Source organism: Chiloscyllium plagiosum, chromosome 1, assembly GCF_004010195.1.
Source record: "Chiloscyllium plagiosum isolate BGI_BamShark_2017 chromosome 1, ASM401019v2, whole genome shotgun sequence".
Classification (NCBI taxonomy): domain Eukaryota; kingdom Metazoa; phylum Chordata; class Chondrichthyes; order Orectolobiformes; family Hemiscylliidae; genus Chiloscyllium; species Chiloscyllium plagiosum.
The window spans coordinates 82,633,987-82,657,594 of record NC_057710.1 but is presented as its reverse complement, the minus strand read 5'-3'; the positions used below and the strand labels follow the sequence as shown (position 1 = coordinate 82,657,594).

Here is a 23,608-nt window from a genome sequence, read left to right as displayed (position 1 = left end):
TGCTATAAGGTTTTTAAATGCTTTAGTGCTACTTTATGTGCAATTCTGAGTCTCTTTTAAGAAACATGGACTCATGATCCAACATTGAGGATGCGTCTTTCGCTTCAAGCACATTTCTTTAATCAATTTTAATGGACATTTCATCTCATGGTCATAGATTAATTCAAAGGGACTAAATCCTGTAGATTCATTTGGGGAAACTCTGGTAACAAGAAACATTAAGAAATCTTACCCTTTTCCCCACTCCTTTGGATATTCATGACAATATGCTTTAATTCTGGTTTTGAGAGGTTTAACGAAATCGCGCCAAAGCTGACTGTGTTTGTGCATTAGACTTCAACTGATTTATTTCTAGATTGTTAATTCTGCCCTGGAAGACTTTAGATACAAAAATAGAATCTTATTTAGATTGTAATTGTCATTAAAAGAAAAACTTCTAAAAATTAGATTGTCACAAAACCAGAATGGGTGCTGACGATGCCAGTTTGATTACATGTTGACATTTCCTTATGAACTGATCTGTGTAGTGTATTTTATATTCTTACACTATGTCCTTATTATCTTGGCCAGGTGAAATGCCAATTACCCTTGATTGTGCTTTCCATATTCTTACATGTCCTGCAAAAGGAATTTGACCTGCTATTCACGATATTTCCTTATGGTTTTTGGGCCAGTACCGGATTGTCCCTTCCTCACTCACAATGAGGGTGTATCCACTTCCCCATCAGGTCTCCATTCTTAGTAGCATTGTGGAATTCCTTCAGCCTCCATTTCAGTTTGAGCTGCCTGTGCAAGCTTGTTTACTGGGTCTTTTTTCTGAGCCTCAATTAATGAAGAAATGGCAAATATTTCCTTTGAATTATCTTGTCCTTAAGGAGTATTTCAGCTACTCTACCGTCTGTCTGTTGTGTTACTTTAAACTCTGATTATGGACTTTGTTTAACTAACTCTCTATTCACTACACTCAGTGGAAAAATATCTGGAATTTTTCTTGTGTTCCGTCTCTCTAACTTCCCTCGGGCTTTATCTGCAGCACGGCGGAGGAGGGGAGGGGGGGGCGTATTCAGGGGGATTTTATAGCTGAAGTTATAACTTTCACTGCAGTCAAATCATTATCTAGGAATACATCAACTCTGACCATAGGTAATTACTTAATAACTTTAACCACTAGTCTGGATAACGAGTAGCACTCCAATTGTATTTTGTTCAATGAAACTTTACACTTATTCCATTTACTCAAACGTTTATCTTTGATTTGAACTCTCTGGAGAAAACAATAGGCACTGGACCAGCAAAAAAAGTTTGTATCTCTTAATAGAGTTATGGGCTTAGCTGTATTGTTTGAATAAAAAATTATTTCTTCCCAGTTTGCAAAAATGTTTTTTTCTTCTCCAGTGTTATCATCTTTTTCCAGGAGGACTGCTTGCACCCTGCCAGATCCTTAGCATTCTGCACATCACCCTGTTGCCTGATCCAATTGCGCAGTGCGCGTAAGTCAGGGTGATGCAGCATACTCTGTAGGGAAGACCCTACTGCCCCCAGATCTTTCCAAACAATGGAGCTGCATCTTCAGTAGCCCTATAGTCTGTTCCACCATGGGCCCTAGATGAAGCATGGGCAGCATCGTATCTGTACTCCGTATCGGTTATGGGGATTACAGTATTATCTGCTCCATTATGGCCCTCGTGTCATTCTGATCATTAGGATTGGCACATCACACATACCAGTGTCCATGCACAAGGATTGCATGTGACTGGTAGCCAAGGATCACTCCCTGAGATGTTGTTTGATGCTGAACAACATGAAGGCTCCTTGCAGCCAATGATGAGCTGAACTTGTCAGGTACCCACTTCGACTTCCATGTTAAGAATTCTTGTCAGCCAGATTGTTTGGTATGTTTGATTAGATAGGAAACTGAATATTAATTTTAATACTAATTTTAATAATGTTCAAAAGTTGGCGTTAATTTTAAAGGGCTGAAAAATGTGTTGCTGGAAAAGCGCAGCAGGTCAGGCAGCATCCAAGGAGCAGGAGAATTGAGGTTTCGGGCATAAGCCCTTCTTCATTCCTGAAGAAGGGCTTATGCCCGAAACCTCAATTCTCCTGCTCCTTGGATGCTGCCTAACCTGCTGCGCTTTTCCAGCAACACATTTTTCAGCTCTGATCTCCAGCATCTGCAGTCCTCACTTTCTCCTAGTTAATTTTAAAGGGGTCAATTATAGTTTTCTGAATAAGAAGTAATACTAGTCCATGTGACATTCCGACCCTTGATGTGGAAATAGTACCAACGAGAACAGAGTACTATACAATCAGCCATATAATTAGACACAGGGAAAATAGTAAAAGAAGCTACTGCTGTGTTAGTTCTCATATTTTCAATGAGAGTTCGAGTCACGGGGCAGATTCAGGTGACCTTTATTGCGATTTACCCGTCAATTATAGCACAGCTAAAAAGACACACAAAAAATGTTTCAGAATGTCTTAACTTATACAGTTTACACTCAGAGTGTATTCCTCCCCCCGCACCCCCTTTGATTACTATTAGTCAGCAGAGCTGGGTTGTCCATCTATATTCATGTATTGGCTCTCCAGTACAGAATCTTATACAATTTAATCTTGCTTCAGCAAAACAACAAAGAGAGGGACAAGCTTGTGTTCCACCCCTGGTCCTTTGTGATGTTTTCCAGACTCTTATCTCTCTTCTTGAGGCTTAACATTTGCCAGCTGCCCTGTGTTAACTGTCAATAAATTGAAGACTTGTCTATTACTTCAGGACCTTTAAAATTCTTCGGTGGAAGGAATACAAAAGAATATTGATTTTTGATTAGTTTCAAGAAAGTTATGTGGTTACACCTAATATTAGAATTCTTTAGCTATCATGTTGTGTCTTAATGTGTTTAGTCAATCCACATTCCATTGCCTGCTAATCTCTGTATTCATTCCTCCCTATAACAATAAAGGGGGTTGCTTTTATTGTCTGAAACTGGTTTGAATCTTTTCCTTCAATGTTTTTCTGTAACCAATTCAGATCTATAATTATAATTAGTGATTAAACAGCTAATTAGTGTGATATGTTCTTATCTATGCATCAGCTGCTATTATTATCAAATATGAAATGTTATTATCCATGTCTTTGCAGAATTGCTACTGTTCTACTATATTAATCAAATGTTTAATGTTATTATATATGTCTAATCACATTCAGCAATCTTGAAATGTTCCTGCCAGCCCTATTCTGTTCCTTTAGCCACGGAAGGCACCAGCCATTTTGTGCTCAGTTATGGACAGCCCTAACATGCTGCAAAAACAAGGGAAAGCTGCAACTGAGAAGAGAAGAGAGAATACACATTTAAAATGAAATAACTGTGTTAAGCAGAAGTTTGGTGCCATTAAATGGAATGGAAAGCTGAAGATAGGGTTAGGTCAGAGATGATAAATTAAGCAATTTTACTGCTGTTGCATCATTTTTGCTGTAGCAGACTAGACTAATGAGCATATTTAGTAACAGAATCTCTGGAAAATCTGTGCCGTCAGGTCTGCTGTGAATGGGTTTTTCTAGGAATGTGCAGTTTGGGTAATGACTGTCTCTGAAGAGCATAGATGGAAAGCAGTTGCTAATGACCATGGTTTCAGAGGAAGCAAGTGAAAGATCATTCATTCCAGAGGTTGAATTACAGACCTTTAGAATTTCACATTCTGTCACAGGAGTGATATGTGTGCTTATGATGACATAACAGACCTTTGTATCAGTGATAGAATCATAGAGCTGAACAGCATGGATATAGACCCTTCAGTCCAACTCTTTTATGCTGACCGGATATCCTAAATTAGTCTAGTCCCATTTGCCAACATTTCACCCATGTACCTCTAAATCCTTCCTATTCATGTACCCATCCAGATGCCTTCTAAATTTTGTAATTGTACCAGCCTCTACCACTTCCTCTAACAGCTCATTCCATACATGTACCACCCTCTGCTTGAAACTGTTCCTCCTTAAGTCCCTTTTAAATCTTTTCCCTCTCACCTTAAACCTGTGGCCTCTAGTTTTGGATTCCCTTATCCTGGGGAAAAGACTTTGGTTATTCACCATATTCATGTCACTCATGATTTTTATCAACTTAGATAAGGTCATCCCTCAGCCTCCGACACTTCAGGGAAAATAGCCCCAGTGTGTTCAGCCTCTCCTTAAAGCTCAAACCCTATAACCCTGGCAACATCCTTTTAATTCTTTTCTAAGTCCTTTCAAGTTTCGCAACATCTTTCCTACAGAAGAGAGACCAGAATTGAATGCAATATTCCACAAGTGGCCTAGCCAATGTCCTGTCTAGATGCAACATGACCTCCCAACTCCAATATTTAATAGCAGTGAAGAGAAATATACCTTTTTAATTTGAAACACATTTTCATGTAAATACGTTTTTGAATTATTTTGATTCTGATTTTTATTATAGTTAAGTTTACAAATAGTGAATCTTGTTGGTAATGTTTTCTCATTTGCAGTGTTGTGAATGAGGGGTACAAAAATAAGCTAATCTGAGTTAAAGATGAAGGTGAAATTGTAGATCCTTTTTTAAAAAAAAAACGTAGTTGCTAGGCATCTTGATATGGAGCCTGGAGTTTTGACTGTTGACTGAACAATAGTTGATTCAGATAAAAATGACCATTTAATTAGAGTCAGAACACATAGGTTTGATGTTGCCATGAACTGTAGCATACAATGGTAAGAAGACCTTTTGTTCAAAGTAGAAGATAGGATTGCATTAAGGATTGGTGCTGGAAGCAGAGACATAGCTATTGGGGATCTGTGTGAGAGTAAACCGCAGCTGTCCTTTGGTGAAGAGTCATGGGTGGAAGTAGAAGTTAAAATAGAGACTATGCAGTCCAACTTATCAAGTCCATTGGTGATTGGAACCCAATGGTTTATCTTATTAACTTAGCAAAAGTGGAAGATGAAACTATCCTTTCAACACATTAATAATGCAGGAAAAAAGATTTGGGAGGCATTGTGATCTCAGCCTAGTGTTATTAGCTTTGTGTTTTAAGATCACACCTAGTACAGGTCTCAGAATATTTTAAGTAGCAGAATAGTTAAGTATTGAGATTTACTGAAGTTAAGGGATTACGATTTTCACTTACCTACAATCATAATCAACATCTTTCCTATAAAAGTCATAGATTAAATTTAGGTGTAAATTTGTTGATGCAAGCAACACAACAGGCTTGTAACAAATTCTCAAATGATTTTTCACTGCATTCTATCTTCTATCCACCGAAACTCATCAAACAATAGTTCGGATGATTTATGGAAACTAATTCCTTGGTCTCATGCAGTTGGTTTGAAGTTAACAGTTTGGGCAATATGTTTTTGTTAGTGGAAAATCAAAGCTGGTATAGTAAGAAAAAAAATGCTGTTTTGCTTTGGATCACTTTTTTCATTTCTTGTGTAGATGAATTTCACTCCTTCTATGATATCTTTGCAACTTCTATGATGATCTAAAGCTGTATTGCTATCTATAAAGATTTTCCATGTTTGAAATACGACAATGTGATATGCACAAATTGAGGGAGATAATTAACATTTCCAGGCACTCTTTCTTTCTTTTGCAGCTAAACATGAATTCTGCCCCAACATTCATGCATTTTCCACCAAAAGGCAAGCCTAAGAGAGCTGACACCTTTGACCTGCAGCGAATTGGATTTGCAGCTGAGCAGCTTGCAAAGTGGATAGCTGACAGAACTGATGTGCATGTAAGTTCTTTGACAATGTTAAAAAAAGTAAATGCTTGGCTCATTTAATTTTAGTGGTATTAATGCTTCACTTAGAATGTTAATTTTTTGAATCTTTGCTGTTGATATTTTATCAAATGTACTGCTGTTGTGTAGTGCCATTCAATAGAGTTGATAATGCTGCATTTTCTATGTTGCCATCAATTTTTTAAAGAAGTAATTATTCGGGGATGTGAGCAGCATTCTGTCCCTTGTTGCGTACAAGAAGATGGTAGTGAGCCACCATCTTCAACCTCTACCATCCATGTGATGATGGTACTTCCTTCCATGTAACAGAGGGACTTCCAGGATGAAGGAATGGTATAATATTTCTAACTCAGGGTAGTGTGTGACTTGGAAGAAAACATGTAAGTAGTAGCATAAATTTGCATCTACTGTACTTATCCTTCAAGGTTTTAGAAGTCACAGATTTGGTAAGTGCTGAGAAGGAGCTGTGGAGAGTTGTTACAATGACTATTGTAGATAGTACAAGATGTGTTTTGTAGTTTTCTATATGTTCGCCTTTGTTGCATACCCAATGAATTTCAGGTTCTTGTGCAGACAGATGTCTTGAGGTTTATGAGAAACACCCAACTATTTGCATAGCTACAATATTAGACTTATACACAGTCTGGGTTCTGTGCTTACTGATATTGCTACACTTACTGGGCACAGAGCTGATGGACTAAATATGCAATGCTGACATGACGCAATGAGAGTGACTAAAGATAAGACAGTTACCTTCATACCAGGACGGCATGTCATGTATGTTTGCTAAAGGTACAGGTTTGGGGGCTCTTATGCAGTGGTAGTGTTCCTACTCTAAGCCAGGATTTAAGGCCTGTATTCAAGTCCTGCCTACTCCAGGGGTCCATTTATTAACATACTTTCTAATCAACCTGCGCAGGTATCTACAAGTCATATCACAGGATCTCCTCATGTCCTTTTAAAGTGTGGGATATATGCAAGGATGAATGATATACTGTCACTCTACATTCAGATAAATTTGATAGATATACAACATGACCAGATCCAGTACTTTTATAGTTATCAAAAACTGACAGTAAAGCTTCACTCTGTCATATGCTGTTGGCACGGATGGATGCATATCATTTGTCATAGATGTATGATTGTTGTCTGCCATGTTTTCTTCAACAGCCGCGTCATTATCGTGTTGATATTTAATTGAGATATAGTATCTATTTCTTTGCAGGAGCTGACCATTACTCATTGCAGCAACATATGATCTAGGCTGGACAAAACAACATAGTATCTTTCTAGAATTCCAATATTTCGATGAAAATCAAGAACTCTTCTCTCAAATACCTCATTCCTTTATGCTCATTTATCATGCTCTTGTATCATTTACTCTCTTCTTTCCAACAATATGTTGTTTTGCATGCACTTTGGTGGTGGGAGTGTGTGTGGATCAGTGTTTCAAACATAATCTGTTCAAGCGCATCAAATATGGCGGTCAATATATCAACAATCGTTAGACTGGTGTTATCTTTGATTTGTCACACAAAAAGGAATTTCGTGAAATCATCGTCAGAATATAATTGTCGCAATATCAGTCACAATCTGGAATGAAGACTCAGAAAATAATTTATGTGGAAGAGGAAGAGCTTTTCTTTACTCTTGTGGTTGACGTAATTTGCTTCTTGTGACTTGATCAGATGATCAATTACCTTATTAATGCTGGACCAATATATGGGTTCATGTGCTAGTTTCTTTATCTGCACCCATGTGTATTATATGTCCATAGCATAGCATGTTTTGATTAGGGTTTACAAAATTACAACTTGCTTGCCTTGGAAGATTGCATTATTGGAAAATCTTGTTTGTCTCTGAATGCACAGTATAGATATGATAGCTTGAGAAACTTTTTTTTTTAGATTAGATTACATTACAGTGTGGAAACAGGCCCTTCGGCCCAACAGGTCCACAACGACCCGCAGAAGCGCAACCCACCCATACCCCTACATTTACCCCTTACCTAACACCAATTCACCTGACCTGCACATCTTTGGACTGTGGGAGGAAATCGGAGCACCCGGAGGAAACCCACGCAGACACTGGGAGAATGTGCAAACTCCACACAGTCAGTCGCCTGAGGCGGGAATTGAACCCGGGTCTCAGGCGCTGTGAGGCAGCAGTGCTAACCAATGTGCCACCGTGCCGCCCACAAATGGTGAATGATGACTTTTATTATTGATCATCTATTGCAGCTGCTAATCATCTGATATAGCTTACTCTGCTCAGGAGTAAGCAACATGTATGAGATCAATGTTAAGAATATTTTCCAGTTCAGACTCAATAGTAACCACTTGTCGGTCGAAAGGAATAACTTTGTTCTGAACAAAGTTTGGAAGTCAGCTAAAAACATTGGCGATGGGTCATTTGGAAATCTAGTTTTTATCCTATTTTTAAATTTGATCCTTGGATTTTCACAAGTAGATATTATGATTATGAAGATGCATTTGATAGGATTTTTACCAAATATTTCTAATGGTTTGTGGTTAGTAGGAGCAGTGAATAAAACAGTGAATAGTTTGCTGAATAGAAATGTATGAAACCAATGAATCCTGAAAACCAGAGCAAGGATATCTCTTTCAGTATAGGAGTAATTTGTCTGAGCTGCTGTTCAGACCTAAGAACCAAACATAATAAGCTTGTCATCCTGTAATGTATATACTGCAAGGCCTTTCTGGGATTCACCTACTCTCAGCATAGTGAGCTAAACGATGATTATATTGAAGTACGCAGGTACTGGATGGTGGTGCATTTCTGAGAGATTGAAAAAATGCAGGTGGTCTTCCACCTATATGTACAGTATATTTTTGTGAAGATGATCTTGAGGGGAAGATGTTTTCATTACAAAATTCAGAATGTGTGGAGATAAAAAGAAGAAACAAACTGAGACACCTTTTTAAAGTTAATATTTTCTTGTAGCATAGACATCTAGAGTCATGGAGATCTATAGCACAGTAAAAAGCACTTCAGTCCATTGCATCCATGTTGGTTAAAAACACCTACCCAGCAGTTTTCCCAATGTACATTTTCGATTTTGGAAGGGTCTAGTCTAATGATAGGTTGATAAGTAATTTAAACCAAAGAAGTTGATTTGACTCAAAATGATTTGACATGTATTACAGTTGGATGTTTTCTTGCCACTGTTATCAGCTGATGGAGTTTTATATCATGCTCTTTTTATTCCTTCTAAAAACTGATATCATCTGTGATACAGAGATAATCTAGTAGATTCTCAATGATCGAGAGTGTGCCCTTTAAGATAATCTAAATGATAAATGATATCAATCAAAGGTTGTTCCAGAAGTTGTCAGTTCATGTGACTCCAAGGGTAGATTTCGAAGCCAATCTCTATTCTTGACATCCGTCTTGGAAAAGTGCTTGGACTCTGAGAATTTGGGATTATGCTGTATCAGGGTAGGATTCTTGTGTGGACATCATTTACTGCATTATTCTGTTGCCATGGATCTTAACATATACTCATTGTTGGGGAGATATGTCAAGGAGTCATCTTGAGTTCCATGTAGCACTGTCGGTATGTGTTCAGAGCTTTTTAGCTACACATGTGGAAGAGGCCATGACTGCTCCAAATCTAGCTTTCACATGGAGCCCAGTGGCCCTCTTAATTGCTGCTCAGATTGGAGAAAAGCTCAGTGACACTCTGGCTTTGCTGGCTGAATACAGTATTTTCATTTATTTAGCCTGACAATAATTACATGCAACATTTGTGTAGTTGTTCCATCCTCCTAATCTATGCATCCAATCCTGTAAAACACCCGTTCATTGATGGACATTCCGATGGACAGTTGCAGGTTCCCCATAATCTCATGATGATTACTGAATATCGTTATCATCAGGCTTTGGGATCTTACAACGTATCCCATTAATTTGCATTCCAATGTTAACAATTATACACTTTCTCAGATGTTTACCAGATTCACTTTTTTCTAAAAGGCTGTTTGAATTCTGTTGTTCATTAAATCCTTATCAAATTCTCTACTCATCTCCTATGTCCTATTACCCTAATCAAAGGAGATACAAGAGGATGCTAATTCCTACTAATTGCTGTAAAATTCATAATATCAGTTCTAATATAAGGTTTGTTATATATAAGATTATTTGGTTATATATGCTATACCTGCAAACTAGACCTCTTTAGCCAACAAGTTGTGAGCAGCTTCTGTCCCACCTGACCCTCCAACTCGTTCTGGTCACATGCTGTCTTCAAAGATGAAACTTACTGACCCTACTCGAAACATTTCAACAATAACTCTTTTACTTACTAAGATAACATCTATTCCATTAATAAGACTGAAACTCAATCACTTGCACAGCTCAATGAACTTGTTGAATTAGGGTTTTACAAGACATAATTTGCTCTCCTTTTAATTTATCATTTGTCTCTATTATTGTGAGATCATACTTTTCTTTTAATCCTTGGTAAGCTACAAACTTCAGGTTGACTCTTACAGACATCTGCAACTGTAGTTTGTACAGAACTCCATGTATATTAATTTGTAAGATTCTTTATTCTACCTAGACCCTGATACCTTGGATTTATCTTCTTCTCAAAGCTACCATTGTCCCCTAACTTATGTTCTCACTTTAATACTGAACCGAGCAAAATAGTTCTGTTACTGCAGCTAATAATCTTCTCCGCCATATGCATGCCAACTAAAAATCCACAGAGAGCCATATTGTGTCACCTCTGGCCATGGTTGCCCCGATCATAGAATCCCTACAGTGTGGAGACAAGTCATTTGGCCCAAAAAGTCCACATCGAACCTGCAAAGAGTAACCCACCCAGACCCATTGCCCTGCCCTGTTACTCTACATTTACCCCTGACTGATGCAGCTAACCTACACAACCCTGAACACTATGGGCAATTTAGCATGGTCAATTCACCTAACATACATATCGTTGGATTTTGGAGGAAACTGGAGCAAGCAGAGGAAACCCAGGGGAGAATGTGCAAATTCCACATATGCAGTCACCCGAGGGTGGAATCAAACCTGGGTTCCTAGCACTGTAAGGCAGCAGTGCTAACCACTAAGCCCCAATACTTAAGAGTGCCACTAATAAACAAACATATGTAATGGAGCTGCACCAATCAGAATGATGCTTAATTTTCTGCATGATGATGTTTTGTACCATGGAATACAATTTTAGTTTCAGCTCCTTTTGAATGCTACACTTCTGAAGGGATTTTAATGCTTGGTTGACCACCATCTTTCAGGTGTTGAACTGTATCACCCTTCAAAGTTGTCAGTTGCATCAAACCAGTCTGGGTAGGTTATAGTTATTGTTGTAGTCTGAAATCTTTACTGTTGCAACAGAGAGAATTGGTGATCATTTATGTAGCATGTAGATCCTTGTTGACCAATAATAGGTGGTCCATTTATCTCAATGATGTAACAATTTTCAGGTGCCCATCCCAAGGACTGATGTTAGCAGTCGAGACAGATACAGACAATAAGTGAAATGTTGGACCTATTGGAAGCAACATGCTGTGCCAATTTCCTGAGTATATCCTGTGTAGGATCAGTGAGGATTTGATACTTATACTAGCAGCAGTTTTGATTTTGACATATAGTACATATTTAATATATACCTTTTAGGATATATCACTTGGATTAAGAAAAGCCTTCTGTATTTCTGTAGACATCCATGTGCTGTGTTAATTTGACAAAATATACTTTTGGATTGGGTCTGTATGCTTGCACGTTATGGTTATCTTTCAGACTTTGTACTTGAATACAATGGGTGGAACTTCAACATGTTCTTTGGCATTAGTTCTAGTGCATTAACATCCTTCCATATGTCTGGTGACCAGTACTGTATACGTTACTCCAAATGTAGTCTAACTACTTCACCGTCAAATGGAAGCATAATCTTTCTAGTCTTGTGTTCAATTCCCCTCACCATAAACCAAAGTATTTTATTAGTTTTCCTGATTACTTACTGTACTTGCATTCTAGCCTTTTGTAATTCAGTGAGGAGAAAGTGAGGACTGCAGATGCTGGAGATCAGAGCTGAAAATGTGTTGCTGGAAAAGCGCAGCAGGTCAGGCAGCATCCAGGGAGCAGGAGAATCGACGTTTCGGGCATGAGCCCTTCTTCAGGAATCATTCCTGAAGAAGGGCTCATGCCCGAAACGTCGATTCTCCTGCTCCTTGGATGCTGCCTGACCTGCTGCGTTTTTCCAGCAACACATTTTCAGCTTTTGTAATTCAGTCACTAGGAGACCCAGATCTCTCCTTATCTCAGACTCTCACCATTTAAATTATATTCTTCTTTTTTATTCTTTCTGCCAAAATCAACAATTTTATACTGTCCTACATTGTATTTACTTATCTATATATCTTTGTACGCTCATTACATCCTCTACACAATTCACTTATAAAATTGTAATGAGCTAAGGCCCTAGGGTTGACCCTTGTAGCACACCATGTGACATCCTACCAGCCTGAAAAAATCTCCTAACTTTTACTGTCTGTTTCCTGTTTAGCAAGCCAATCTTCTGCCCTTGGCAATCTGTTAACACCTACACTGTGAGCTTTTCGTGAAACTCATGTTGGATAACATCAACAGTTTGCTTTACCTGAGGAACAATGGTGAATCAGATGTGTTTTTATAACAATCCAATCATCTCATAGTCACCACTACTGATAGCAGAACTTTTATTTCCCAGTTTCATTATCAAAATAAGTCCCTAGATTCTATTATAGGTATCTCTGGACCATTAGTTTTGACAGGGAGATTTCATATTACAAACATTTGGTTTTACAAGCATTGCAATGGTAAGGTTACTGTATGTAAGCATAAAGTCCCCGTAGCAATCTGAATGCAAATCACATTACAGCCATATTTGTGTCATTTTCAAAGAAAAAGCCCATAACACAGTGCAACTTTTGGTCCTCTCGAATTTACTTCAAAATTACACAGTACTGTTTGGGATACACCAACATTTTTGAGTTGTTGTAGTATTAAAAACATGTCACCAATTTCTGAGAACATATTTGCACTTAGAGTTGGATTGATTATTCCCAGAAACTTGCATTAAAGTTGAGTCTGGCTTTTGCATTTCAACTGCAATTCACATGAAGAGATATACATAAGGGAGTCCTTATGGATGATATGAATGTTTTCTCTTTTTCTTTTACAGATTCGTGTATTCAGGCCTCCTAACTACTCAGGAACCATTGCCTTAGCTCTTCTAGTTTCACTAGTCGGTGGTTTATTATATCTACGGAGAAATAACCTGGAATTCATCTATAACAAGACAGGATGGGCTATGGCTGCTTTGGTATGTATCCACATGACGTGGAGTTAAATTGCCATTCCAAATCTTTGTTGTTAGTTTAGTGATGTTGTATTAAGTGGTAACATTAATTGTAATTGTTTTTTTCTCTAATTTTTAATAAGTTATTTAAGAGTTTGTACCAGTCCTGAAACAGAATACTGGAGAAACACAGCAGGTCTGGCAGCATCTGTTGAGAAAAAAACAGATTAATGTTTCAATCCAGTGACACTTCATCAGAACACATGTCAGAACATCTGTTCCTACATCTCACTCTGCCTTTCACAGACACTCAAGAAAAATATACCGGACCTATGATCTTCCTGGATAGTCCTCAAGAACATGCATTTGTGAGCAACTCGATGACAGTGGAGCCAGACATTTCTGCCTTTGATTAGCAATATCCCACATTTAGTCAGGAGGAATTTCAGTTCAAGCATCATGACTCTTTTTGTGGCTTACTGTCATCACTTCAAAAGAGCACCCTGATGTACACCCAAAGAACACCTAAAGCTGTACCCAGCAAAACATGTCAAATCTAGGTCAAAGTACCATATCTTGGGTACTTTACTCAGGCAGGGATGCGAGCACTACACAAGAAAACTTCCATCTGGATTAAAGTCATCCCTATATAAAAAGTTGATTCCCAACTTTTTATTCTGAGAGAATGGGCCTCCAATATAAAGCTATACATAATTTGACAATGACTGGAATATCTCGCCTTGAATTGTTAATATGAAAATTAAAAAGTGTCAAAATTTCCTTTTTGAGGCATGTTGTTAGGGTACTTAGTATGCTACTTTTAATTGATCTTGGTGGACTTGGTGCTGATACTGAAACTGCTGCATAAATGGAAAATAATTCTGTATCATCCACAATCAAGACTAGATCTCACCTGAGTTAATTCAAAATATCATGTAAAATCCATTCAACAAATTTGGGATTATTTCTTCTGAAATTTGTAGGATCAAAAATACATTAATTGTGGTTGCTGAAAATTGTATCTCAGATATCCCAGGACAAATGCTGCTGAATTGACATAGTTAACAGACTTGGAGGAAAATCTTTGTATTTAATTCTGAAAAACTGGTACCCATGCTCCTGACCATACTTTAGAACAGCAGCTCTCTGCAGTATAGACTGCAGACCACTTATTGGGCAAAAGACCCTGTGGAGCACGTATCAGTCCTTCTCCAGCTGCTTCTACTTACCACCATCGAAAATCTAATCAAAGTAATAGGATGAATAACACTTATTACGATGAAACACCAAAGAGGAAATACCTAGTTTCAGGCTGGAGGGCTTCAGTCTCATGTCGGAAACCATGTTCAGCTGGTTTTCAGAAGGGCAAAAATAATTGATAGTCTGTTACAAAGGGGCAACACCAGCTGGTCGTGAAGTACAGAGGTCAGTAATAGCTGTTAGTGAATTGCACAGGGGAACACCAGATGGTAGAGAATTACAGAGTGGCCTCTACACCTGGTAGTGAATGACAGAGGCACAACTGCAGCTGGTAGTGCATAACACAAGGGAAACATCAGCTGGTATGACAGAGTAGCAACATCAGCTGTACAGAAGGACCAACAATAGCTTGTAGTGAATTACAGAGAGTCAATACCATCTGGTTGTGAAGTACACAGGGGCAACGCCAGGCGGTAGTGAGTTAGAGTGGGGTTACGCCAGGCAGTAGTGAATTACAGTGGGGCAGCAGTGGATGGCAGTGCATTACAAAGGAGCAACACCATGATGTCCGGTTTTGCAGAGGGGCAACAAGAGCTGGATGTGAATTTGAGTGGGGCAACTCCAGCTGCTAGTCAATTAGAGTGACCACAACAGCTACTATTGAATTTTGGTGGGGAAACAAAAGCCGGTAACGAATATGTAGATGAGCCAGCAATAGCTGGAAGTGATTTGCACAGGGGCAACATGTGGGCAATGAATTATGGGCAGGTCAATATTAGTTGGTATTGAATACAGTGGAGCCATAGCAGATAGTGAATTACAGTGCAGCAACAATAGCTGGAAATGAACAACACAGGGGATGTATCTGCTGTTCTTGCATTACGTGGAGGCAACAGCAGCAGGTTGTGAATTACAGAGGGACAACAACCGCTGGCAGAGATTTACAGACAGTAGTTGACTACAGAGGAACACCGTAGCTTCTAGTGAGTTGCACAGGAGCAATAACTACTGATAGTACAGAGGGCCACAACAGCTGGTAGTGAATTTGAGCATGACACCAAAAGCAGCAGTGAATTACAGAGGGGCAAAAAAAATTGTAGTGAATTACAAAGGGACACCAGCAGCTAGCACTGACTTACACATGCTCAACAACAAATGATAGTGAATTGCAGACAGTGGTGAGCCACAGAGGAACACCATAGCCCATAATGAATTACACAGGGGCAATAACCACTGATAGTACAGAGGGTCAATGGTAGCTGATGGTGAATTATAAATGGCAACAACAGCTAGTAGTGAATGGCACAGGGGCAACAGACTCCTGGTAGTTTATAACACCTGACAGCATTTGGCAATAGTATTGAAGACTTGCATTTCAGAACTTGTCACTCCCATGTCTAAGCTGTTCCAATACAGTTACAACACTAGAATCTATCCAACAATGTGGAAAATTGCCCTATTATGTTCTGTACACCAGAAGTCGGACAAATTCGACCTGGCTAATTTCCACCCCATCATTCTCCTCTCCATCATCATTAAAGCGATAGAAGGTGTCATCAACAGTTCTATGTACCGGCACTTGCTCAGCAATAACCTGCTTGTTGATGCCAACTTTGGGTTCTGCTCGTGGCAGTCAGCTCCTCACCTCGTTGCAGCCTTCATTCAAAAATGGACAAAAGTGCTGAATTTCAAAAACAACAACAAGAGTTTGCTGGTAAAACTCAGCAGGTGTGGCAGCATCTGTGGACAGAAAGCAGAGTTAATGTTTCAGTTCCAGTGACCTTCATAATTACAGCTTACTACAGCTTAGCAAGTCTATTAACGAAAATTAACAGTGGCCTCATTTTCCTGGTTGCCTCTGTGATAGAATTTGCCTATGCATGGTGTGGGCTTTTAATGACAAATCCATCTGCCTCTCTGTCATATATGTCAAGTTGTGTACTTTGAGTTCTGCCTGAGATATTCAGTTGTTCAGTATTTTCAAGGTTGTGATCAATAGATTTTTTGGACTTGAAGAGAATTAATAGATTTGGGGATTGGGCAGGAAACTTGAAACTATTGTCCAAAATCAATCTTATTAAATACCCAAAGTGGCTTGAAGGAATGTCTGCCCTTTGCTACACCTATTTGTTGTATTATAATGACCTCCATTGCCACCTCTTTTATGATAGAATGCTGTTGCTACGGTTACTACAAACATTCTCTATATTTCCAGCAGCTACACCTTCAAACTGCTGCAGAATTTTTTTTGTGCCTTAAGGATATCGATGTATCTTTACACATTGCTGGTTGGTCCAATATTTTGATTGGCAGCTATTGCAACTATCCATGTGTGTTTACCAGCTGTTAGGAGACAGCTCTGATTTGACAAGTCATCTAAGTTGAAATATTGGGTCAAACCTGCTTCATTCTGTCACTGGACCATGAATTCATAATGCCAGTTTATTTTTGCTAAGGTTTGGAAGTTGCCATATATAACTTGGGACTAACAAAGTAAAGATTGATTTTTAGTCCATCCTTATTTTTTCACAGTGTGTGGTATTTGCCATGACTTCTGGACAAATGTGGAATCATATTCGAGGCCCTCCATATGCCCATAAGAACCCACAAAATGGTCAAGTGGTAAGTGATTTACAATTAAAGAATAAAAAGTGATTAGAGCGAATTGACATTGAGTCTTGTGGTTTCTGTGTAATGTATTTATTAATTAAACTGGCTTATTAGAAATTCTTGGAAGTTATTGAGCCTATTTATAGAACAAAAGAATGATTACAAGACAGGAGGCTATTCAATCCATTGAGTTATGCTGGCTTCCCGTAGAATAATTCTGCCATTTACATTTTACTGGTGTATCCCTGTAGCCCTGTAAGGTAATTGATTTCCCTAAAATATCCATTCAGTTTCCTCTACCAATCATAGAACATAGAGCATAGAAAAGTGTAGCACAGAACAGGCCCTTTGACCCATTATGTTGTGCCGAGGTTTAATCCTGATTTAAAATATAGTAACTTATAGTAACGCACCCCTCAACTCACTGCTATCCATGTGCATGTCCAGCAGTCACTTAAATGTTCCCAATGACTCTGCTTATTTATTGTCTGAATCCATTACTGTTGTCGGCAGCACAAGTCATTTTATTATTTTGGCAAAAACTCCTCTTTATATCCACACTGCACTCTTTTTTTTCCAGTTAAATCTGTATTCCAAAGCTTTACCTTTGCTTACCTTAAATAAATCTGTTGGCAGCTGAAAATGTGTTGCTGGAAAAGCGCAGCAGGTCAGGCAGCATCCAAGGAACAGGAGAATCGACGTTTCGGGCATAAGCCTTTCTTCAGGATTCCTGAAGAAGGGCTTATGCCCGAAACGTCGATTCTCCTGACCTGCTGCGCTTTTCCAGCAACACATTTTCAGTTCTGATCTCCAGCATCTGCAGTCCTCACTGTCTCCTTAAATCTGTTGGCAGCCCTGTACAACTCTACTCAAACCTCCCTCCATTTTGGAGCAGATTTGTAACTCAGATTGTAGATCAATTTGTAAATTTGCTTGCTCGGCTGGTTGATTTGTTCTCAGATGTTTCATCACCATGTGAGGTAACATTATCAGTAAGCCTCTGGTGAAAAGTTGGTGTTCTGCCCCGCTTGCTATTTATCTGTCTCAGTTTGTTGTGGTAGGTGATATCATTTCAGGTTCTAAGAGGTTGGTAAATGCGACCAAATCTATATGTTTGTTTATGGCGTTCCGGTTTAAATGCCAGGCCTTGAGGGATTTCCGTCCATGTCTTTGTTTAGCCTATCCCTCGATCGATGTATTGTCCTAGTCAAACTTATGTACCTGTTCATATGTGTGTACATGGATATCAGTGATAATTGGTCATGTTTTTTGATGGCTAGTTGGTGCTTATGTGTCCTAGTAGCTTGCTTCCTCCCCGTTTGACCGATGTAATGTTTGTTGCAGTCCTTGCAGGGTATTTTGTATATGACGTTCGTGCTGCCAGTTGTTGGTACGGGATCCTTTAAATTCATCAGGAGCTGTTTCAGTGTGGTGGTAGGGTTGTGGGCTACCAAGATGCCTGGGGCTGGAGCTTGCTTCCTCCCCGTTTGACCGATGTAATGTTTGTTGCAGTCCTTGCAGGGTATTTTGTATATGACGTTCGTGCTGCCGGTTGTTGGTACAGGGTCCTTTAAATTCATCAGGAGCTGTTTCAGTGTGGGCTACCAAGATGCCTGGGGCTGGAGTAGTCTGGTCATCATCTCCGAGGTGTCTTTGATGTATGACAGGGTGGCTAGAGTCTCTGAGTGTGTGTGTCTTCCTGTTTAGGCAGTTTGTGCAGGAATCGGCGGACTACACTTATCCGGTACACTCTGTCCCTGAATACTTTGTATAGGTGTTTTTCTTTGGCTTCTCATTGTTCCTGGCTGCTTGTTTAAATAATGTCCTGATGCAGCTCCATTTGTGGATGTTGGGATGGTTGCTCCTGTAATTGAGTATCTGGTCAGTGTGTGGCTTTCCTGTAGACGCTGGTCTGCAGCTCTCTATTTGTTGTTTGATCTACTGTGACTTCTAGGAAGGGGAGTCTCTTATTGGTCTATTCTTCTTTGGTGAACTTTATACCAATAAGGATGTTGTTTGTGGGTTTCTTCTAATTCATTGCATTTTGTGATGACAAAGGTGTCATCCACATTGCAGACCTGCAGCTTGGGCTGGATCATGGGAAGTGCTGTTCATTCTAACCTCTGCATAATTACTTCTGCTAAAAGTCCGGATATTGGTGATCCCATAAGCGTTCCATTGATTTGTTTGTAGATTTTGTCGTTCAAGATGAAGTGGGTTGTGAGGCACAGGTCTGCTAGTTTGAGGATGCCATCCTTGCTGATGGAATCAGTGCTGTCAGGCATTTGTGTCCTTGGTTCATCTATCAGTGAGGCCAGTGTTTCTTTGGCCAATGTGATGTTTATTGATGTGAATAGGACCATCCGCCAAAGGAAACCATGACCTCGTCATGCTCTATCTTGGTGTCTTTGATAAGGAATTCCTGGGTGGAGTGGTTGGAGTGGCTTGAGTCTTCTGCTAGGTGTTTCAGTTTGCGTTGCAGTTCCTTTCCTAGTGTGTACTAAGAAGTGAGACTCTGGGTCTGAGAGGGGGGGAACCCTTGTTTATGTACCTTTGGCAATCCATGTGTTGAATCCTTCAGGTTTCTTTCTTTGGAGGTCTGTCTTGTTAATTTCATCTGTCTTGTGTAGTTTCCTCAGGGATGCTGTAATGTGGTTTTCTAGCTGTGGAGTCGGGTCCATCACCACCTGTTGGTAAGTATCAGTATCTGAGAGTAGTGTGTTTGCTTTTTCAATGTATTGTGTTTTTTTTCGAGATGATGGCCAGGAGGATTATGATATTTCTGTCTTTTCTGAGTCCTTCCGGAGTTTCCTTTCCAGTGTGTCGAGGGTGTTCCCTTCTTCCTTTCTGCTTCGTGTTGGTGTTGCTGTCTGTCTGATGGCCTGCTGGGTTTCTTCCGTAAGTCAGTTGCCTTTCAGGGTGGATTCCAGTGCTGCTAAGAAATCCTTTTTTGTCCGCATCCCTGTGGTTGAAGTTCATCCCTCATACTAGGATGGCTTTTTCCGTGTCTGTGAGTGGTCGATCAGACAGATTCTTTATCCGAGTCTCTAAATTGTCTGCGTTATTGCTGTGTGTGACCTTGGCCAGTTTTTCCCGTAGGGCTAGTCTTACCTTTGTCTTGGTCTGCTGTTGTTTAGTGTTGATGGCTCCTTCTTGCGTATTTGTTCATTCACGGTTAGTCACGTTAGTGTACAGAGCTTTTTGGCGCAAAATTTCTCGTTCGCATTTGTGGAGTTGGTTGTGGGCATCATTTATCATTTCTCGTAGCATTCTATAGACATTCTGTTCTGCTGTTCTCCTGGCTTGTGGGGTGTTGACAGGTAGTTTGTATTTGACACATCATGATAATACCAGTTTCCTGAGACATTTGTGTACACCATACACCAAAGACATCTCAGAGGTGACGACCATACTACTCTGCCCCAAGGCATCATGGTAGCTTACAAATCTATCACCATACTGAAACAGCTCCGGATTAATTTAAAGGACCCTGTACCAACAACTAGTAGAACGAACATCATATACAGAATATTCTCCAAGGACTATAACAAACATTACATTGGACCAACGGGCAGGAAGCTAGCCACCAGGATACATGAGCACCAACTCGCCACCAAAAGACACGACCAACTATCACTGGTATCCATACACACAGTTCGACTGGGACAATACATCGATCGAGGGACAGGCTAAATAAAGATATGCACGGGAACTCCGAGATGTCTAGCATTCAAACGGGAACTCCATGAACAAATATATAGATTTGGACCCCATTTACCAACCTCTCAGAAACAGAACTGGAAATGATATCACCTTCCACAACAAACTGAGACAGATAAAAAGCAAGTGGGGCAGAAAACCAATGCTTCACCGGGGGCTCACTGATGATGTTACCTAGCATGGTAATAAAACATCTGAGAACAAATCAACCAGCTCAGCGAGCAAATTTACAGTCTTGCCTCCAGTCTTTCCTCGCTCCATGTTGAACAAACCCAGATTCTTTGATCTAAAGTGTAACTAAAATCTCTCAGTCCTTGGAACCATTCTCATAAACCTCCTCTGCACTCTTTCTGAGGTGTGGCAACCAAAACTGACTGCAGTACTCAAATGGAGCCACAACAGAGCTTCATACAGTTAGAACATAAGTCTCTTACATGTTAAGCAGCAGAGATTCAGATAGGTTAATCATAACTTTCCTGTTTTTGTTTTCATTACCAACGATGTATGAAGACCAAGATCTCATATGCTTTGCTACCGTCGCTCCCAACAGATCTTATTACTTTCATATATCTGTGCAGCTGAGCCACCAAGTCTCTTTGTCCTTGTATGCTGTTTATAAGTATATTATTAAGTCTAGATTGTTTCTCCCTATGCCTGCTGCCAAAAGTTATCTCTTCACGCTCTTCTATTTCCCTGATATTTTTCCAATATGATTATTCAACAGGGAAATCTATGTTGGAATCATAATAGCATAGGAATTGTATCATCCCAATTAAAAGCACTAAATAAGGCCGTCCAACTCAATGTGTTTGTACTGGCTGAAAAAAAATTACTCACACTTTACACTTCTTACTGTGTAGCCTTATAGATTACATTATATGCATCTCAGAAGCATATCTAAGTACTTCTTAAGCTGTCAGGGTTTCTATCTCCAACACCATTGAGATGGATGAATTATAAATCTCAAATATCCACTGGATTAATTTTCTGAAGATATGGGTTTGAAACCCATTCTGGCAGATGGTGAATTTTGAAGTCAGTTAAAATCTAGAATAAAAAGTTAGTCTACTTGCGACTATGAAACCACTATTGATTGTCATAATAACACATGTGGATCAGTAATGTCCTTCAAGGAAAGGAATCTATAGTGAGGACCTGTGGAAAAATGGAAATCTAAAGAAATCCTTACCCAATCTGGACTACGTGACTCCAGGCCACAAAAATATGGTTCACTCTTGACTGTCCTCTGGAATGGCAATAAATGTCTGCCTTGCCAGCGACACCCATAATCTGTGAAGACATTTTAAAAATCAATTTTCTTCCACACGAACTTGTACCATTTGCAATTTTTTTATTCATGCAACTGACATATATTTATGAATAATTAAAAAAAACATGAAAAACACAGGATCTTCATATTAAGCCTTGTGAAATATCACTAGAAACTGACTTTAAGTCACAAAGACATCCTTCAACTACTTAACCAATTTTGGATCCCATGGTGTTTTATTTTTCGAACCAGTCTGTCATGTGGGACCTTTGCTAAAATCCATGTAGACTGGATCCAAGACACTGTCTTTGTTAACCCACCTTGGTTGTTCAAAGAAATTAAGTTAGGCAGACATGCCCCTCCCTTAAAAATCCACACTGACTATACTTGATTAATTTGTGCCCTTATAAATGACATTTAATATTATTCATCACAATTTTTTCAACAATTAATATTTAGCCCAAAATCAATATTATGCAAACAGATTATTACATTGGTTTTGTGGTATGTTGCTAAAAATAAATTGGATACTGCATTCTCCAAATTGTAACAGTGACTGTTCAAAAGATATTTCATTGGCTATAGATTGTTTTAGGACATCCTAACAGTGTTATATAACTACAAGTTAGTTTCTTTTATTAACTTCCTTCTCCTTTCTTAAACAGCTTTAAGATGTAAGCAATCGTCCAGTTTTCTCGCACTACCCCTGTAGCCAAGGAGGGTTGTAAAATGATGATCACAGCTTACATTATTACCTCATTGCTTCTTTTAACAGCCTGGAGTATCTCGACTCGGGAAGTTGCTTTCCTATTCCCTCTTGGGACGTGGTGTTACTTGCTAGGCCAGCATTTGTTTCCCATCTCTAATTGCCCTTGTGAAGATGATGGCTAACTGCCTTACTGAACAGTTGCAGTTCTTCAGGCATAGATATATCTGCAGTGTTAATATGATCGGCGTTCCAAGACTCTGCCTCATTGACAGTGAAGGGACGACAATATATTTCAAAGTCAGCATACTGTGTGACTTGGAGGTAAATTTGCAGGTGACAATGTTTCCATGAAGTAGCTGCACTTATCCTTTTAGCTGGTAGAGACCATGTATTTGACAGGGTACCTAAAGGATCAGGGTGAGTTACTGCAGTGCATCTTGTTGATGATACACAATGCTGTCCCTGCACTTTGGTGTTGATTGTTACTTTTAAGGATACTAAATTCCTTAATATCTCCTCTCTTACTGTTTTATCTCATTCAGTATTTCTCACTGCTTATCTTGCATTAACCTGTCTATCCTGTCTGCATGATATCCAGGGGACTCTTGATGAAAAGTGCTACTTTTTTTGTGGATATGTTTTCTTCTGAATTCTCACTGTTTTTTCCTTTAAAATGTTTCCCATGTCACTGATTATGACTTACACCCAAATAGCTGATTACTCTGAACTTGGCTAAATTGCATTGTAAAGTGGCCTTGCTTGACTTGAGAATTTTTACTCTTGATCTCTCTTTTTTTCTTTGTCTCTGTTTAATCTGGCTGAATCATAATCATTGCCACCAAAATACTCCTTATTGTGCCACCAAAATACTCCCTACTGATATCCCTTTCACCTGTTTTGCCTCACTCCCTAAAACTAAAGGCAGAACTTACACGTTTCAAAGGAGGTACCATCTACTGCAAAACTAGTGGCAACACCATGGTTGTTATTTTTCAGAGGATAAATCGAATTAAGTTCCTAT

At 39.3% G+C, this 23,608-nt stretch overlaps 1 protein-coding gene across 1 annotated transcript in view; it reads left to right on the top strand.

Annotated features, from left to right (window-relative positions):
* tusc3 (tumor suppressor candidate 3) overlaps positions 1-23,608 on the top strand; it is a 378,825-nt gene that overhangs the window by 140,807 nt on the left and 214,410 nt on the right. The window contains exons 4-6 of the mRNA XM_043690293.1: positions 5,608-5,748; positions 12,962-13,102; positions 16,811-16,900. Coding sequence (XP_043546228.1) covers positions 5,608-5,748; positions 12,962-13,102; positions 16,811-16,900 — 372 coding nt within the window. The remainder of the gene's footprint in view (positions 1-5,607; positions 5,749-12,961; positions 13,103-16,810; positions 16,901-23,608) is intronic.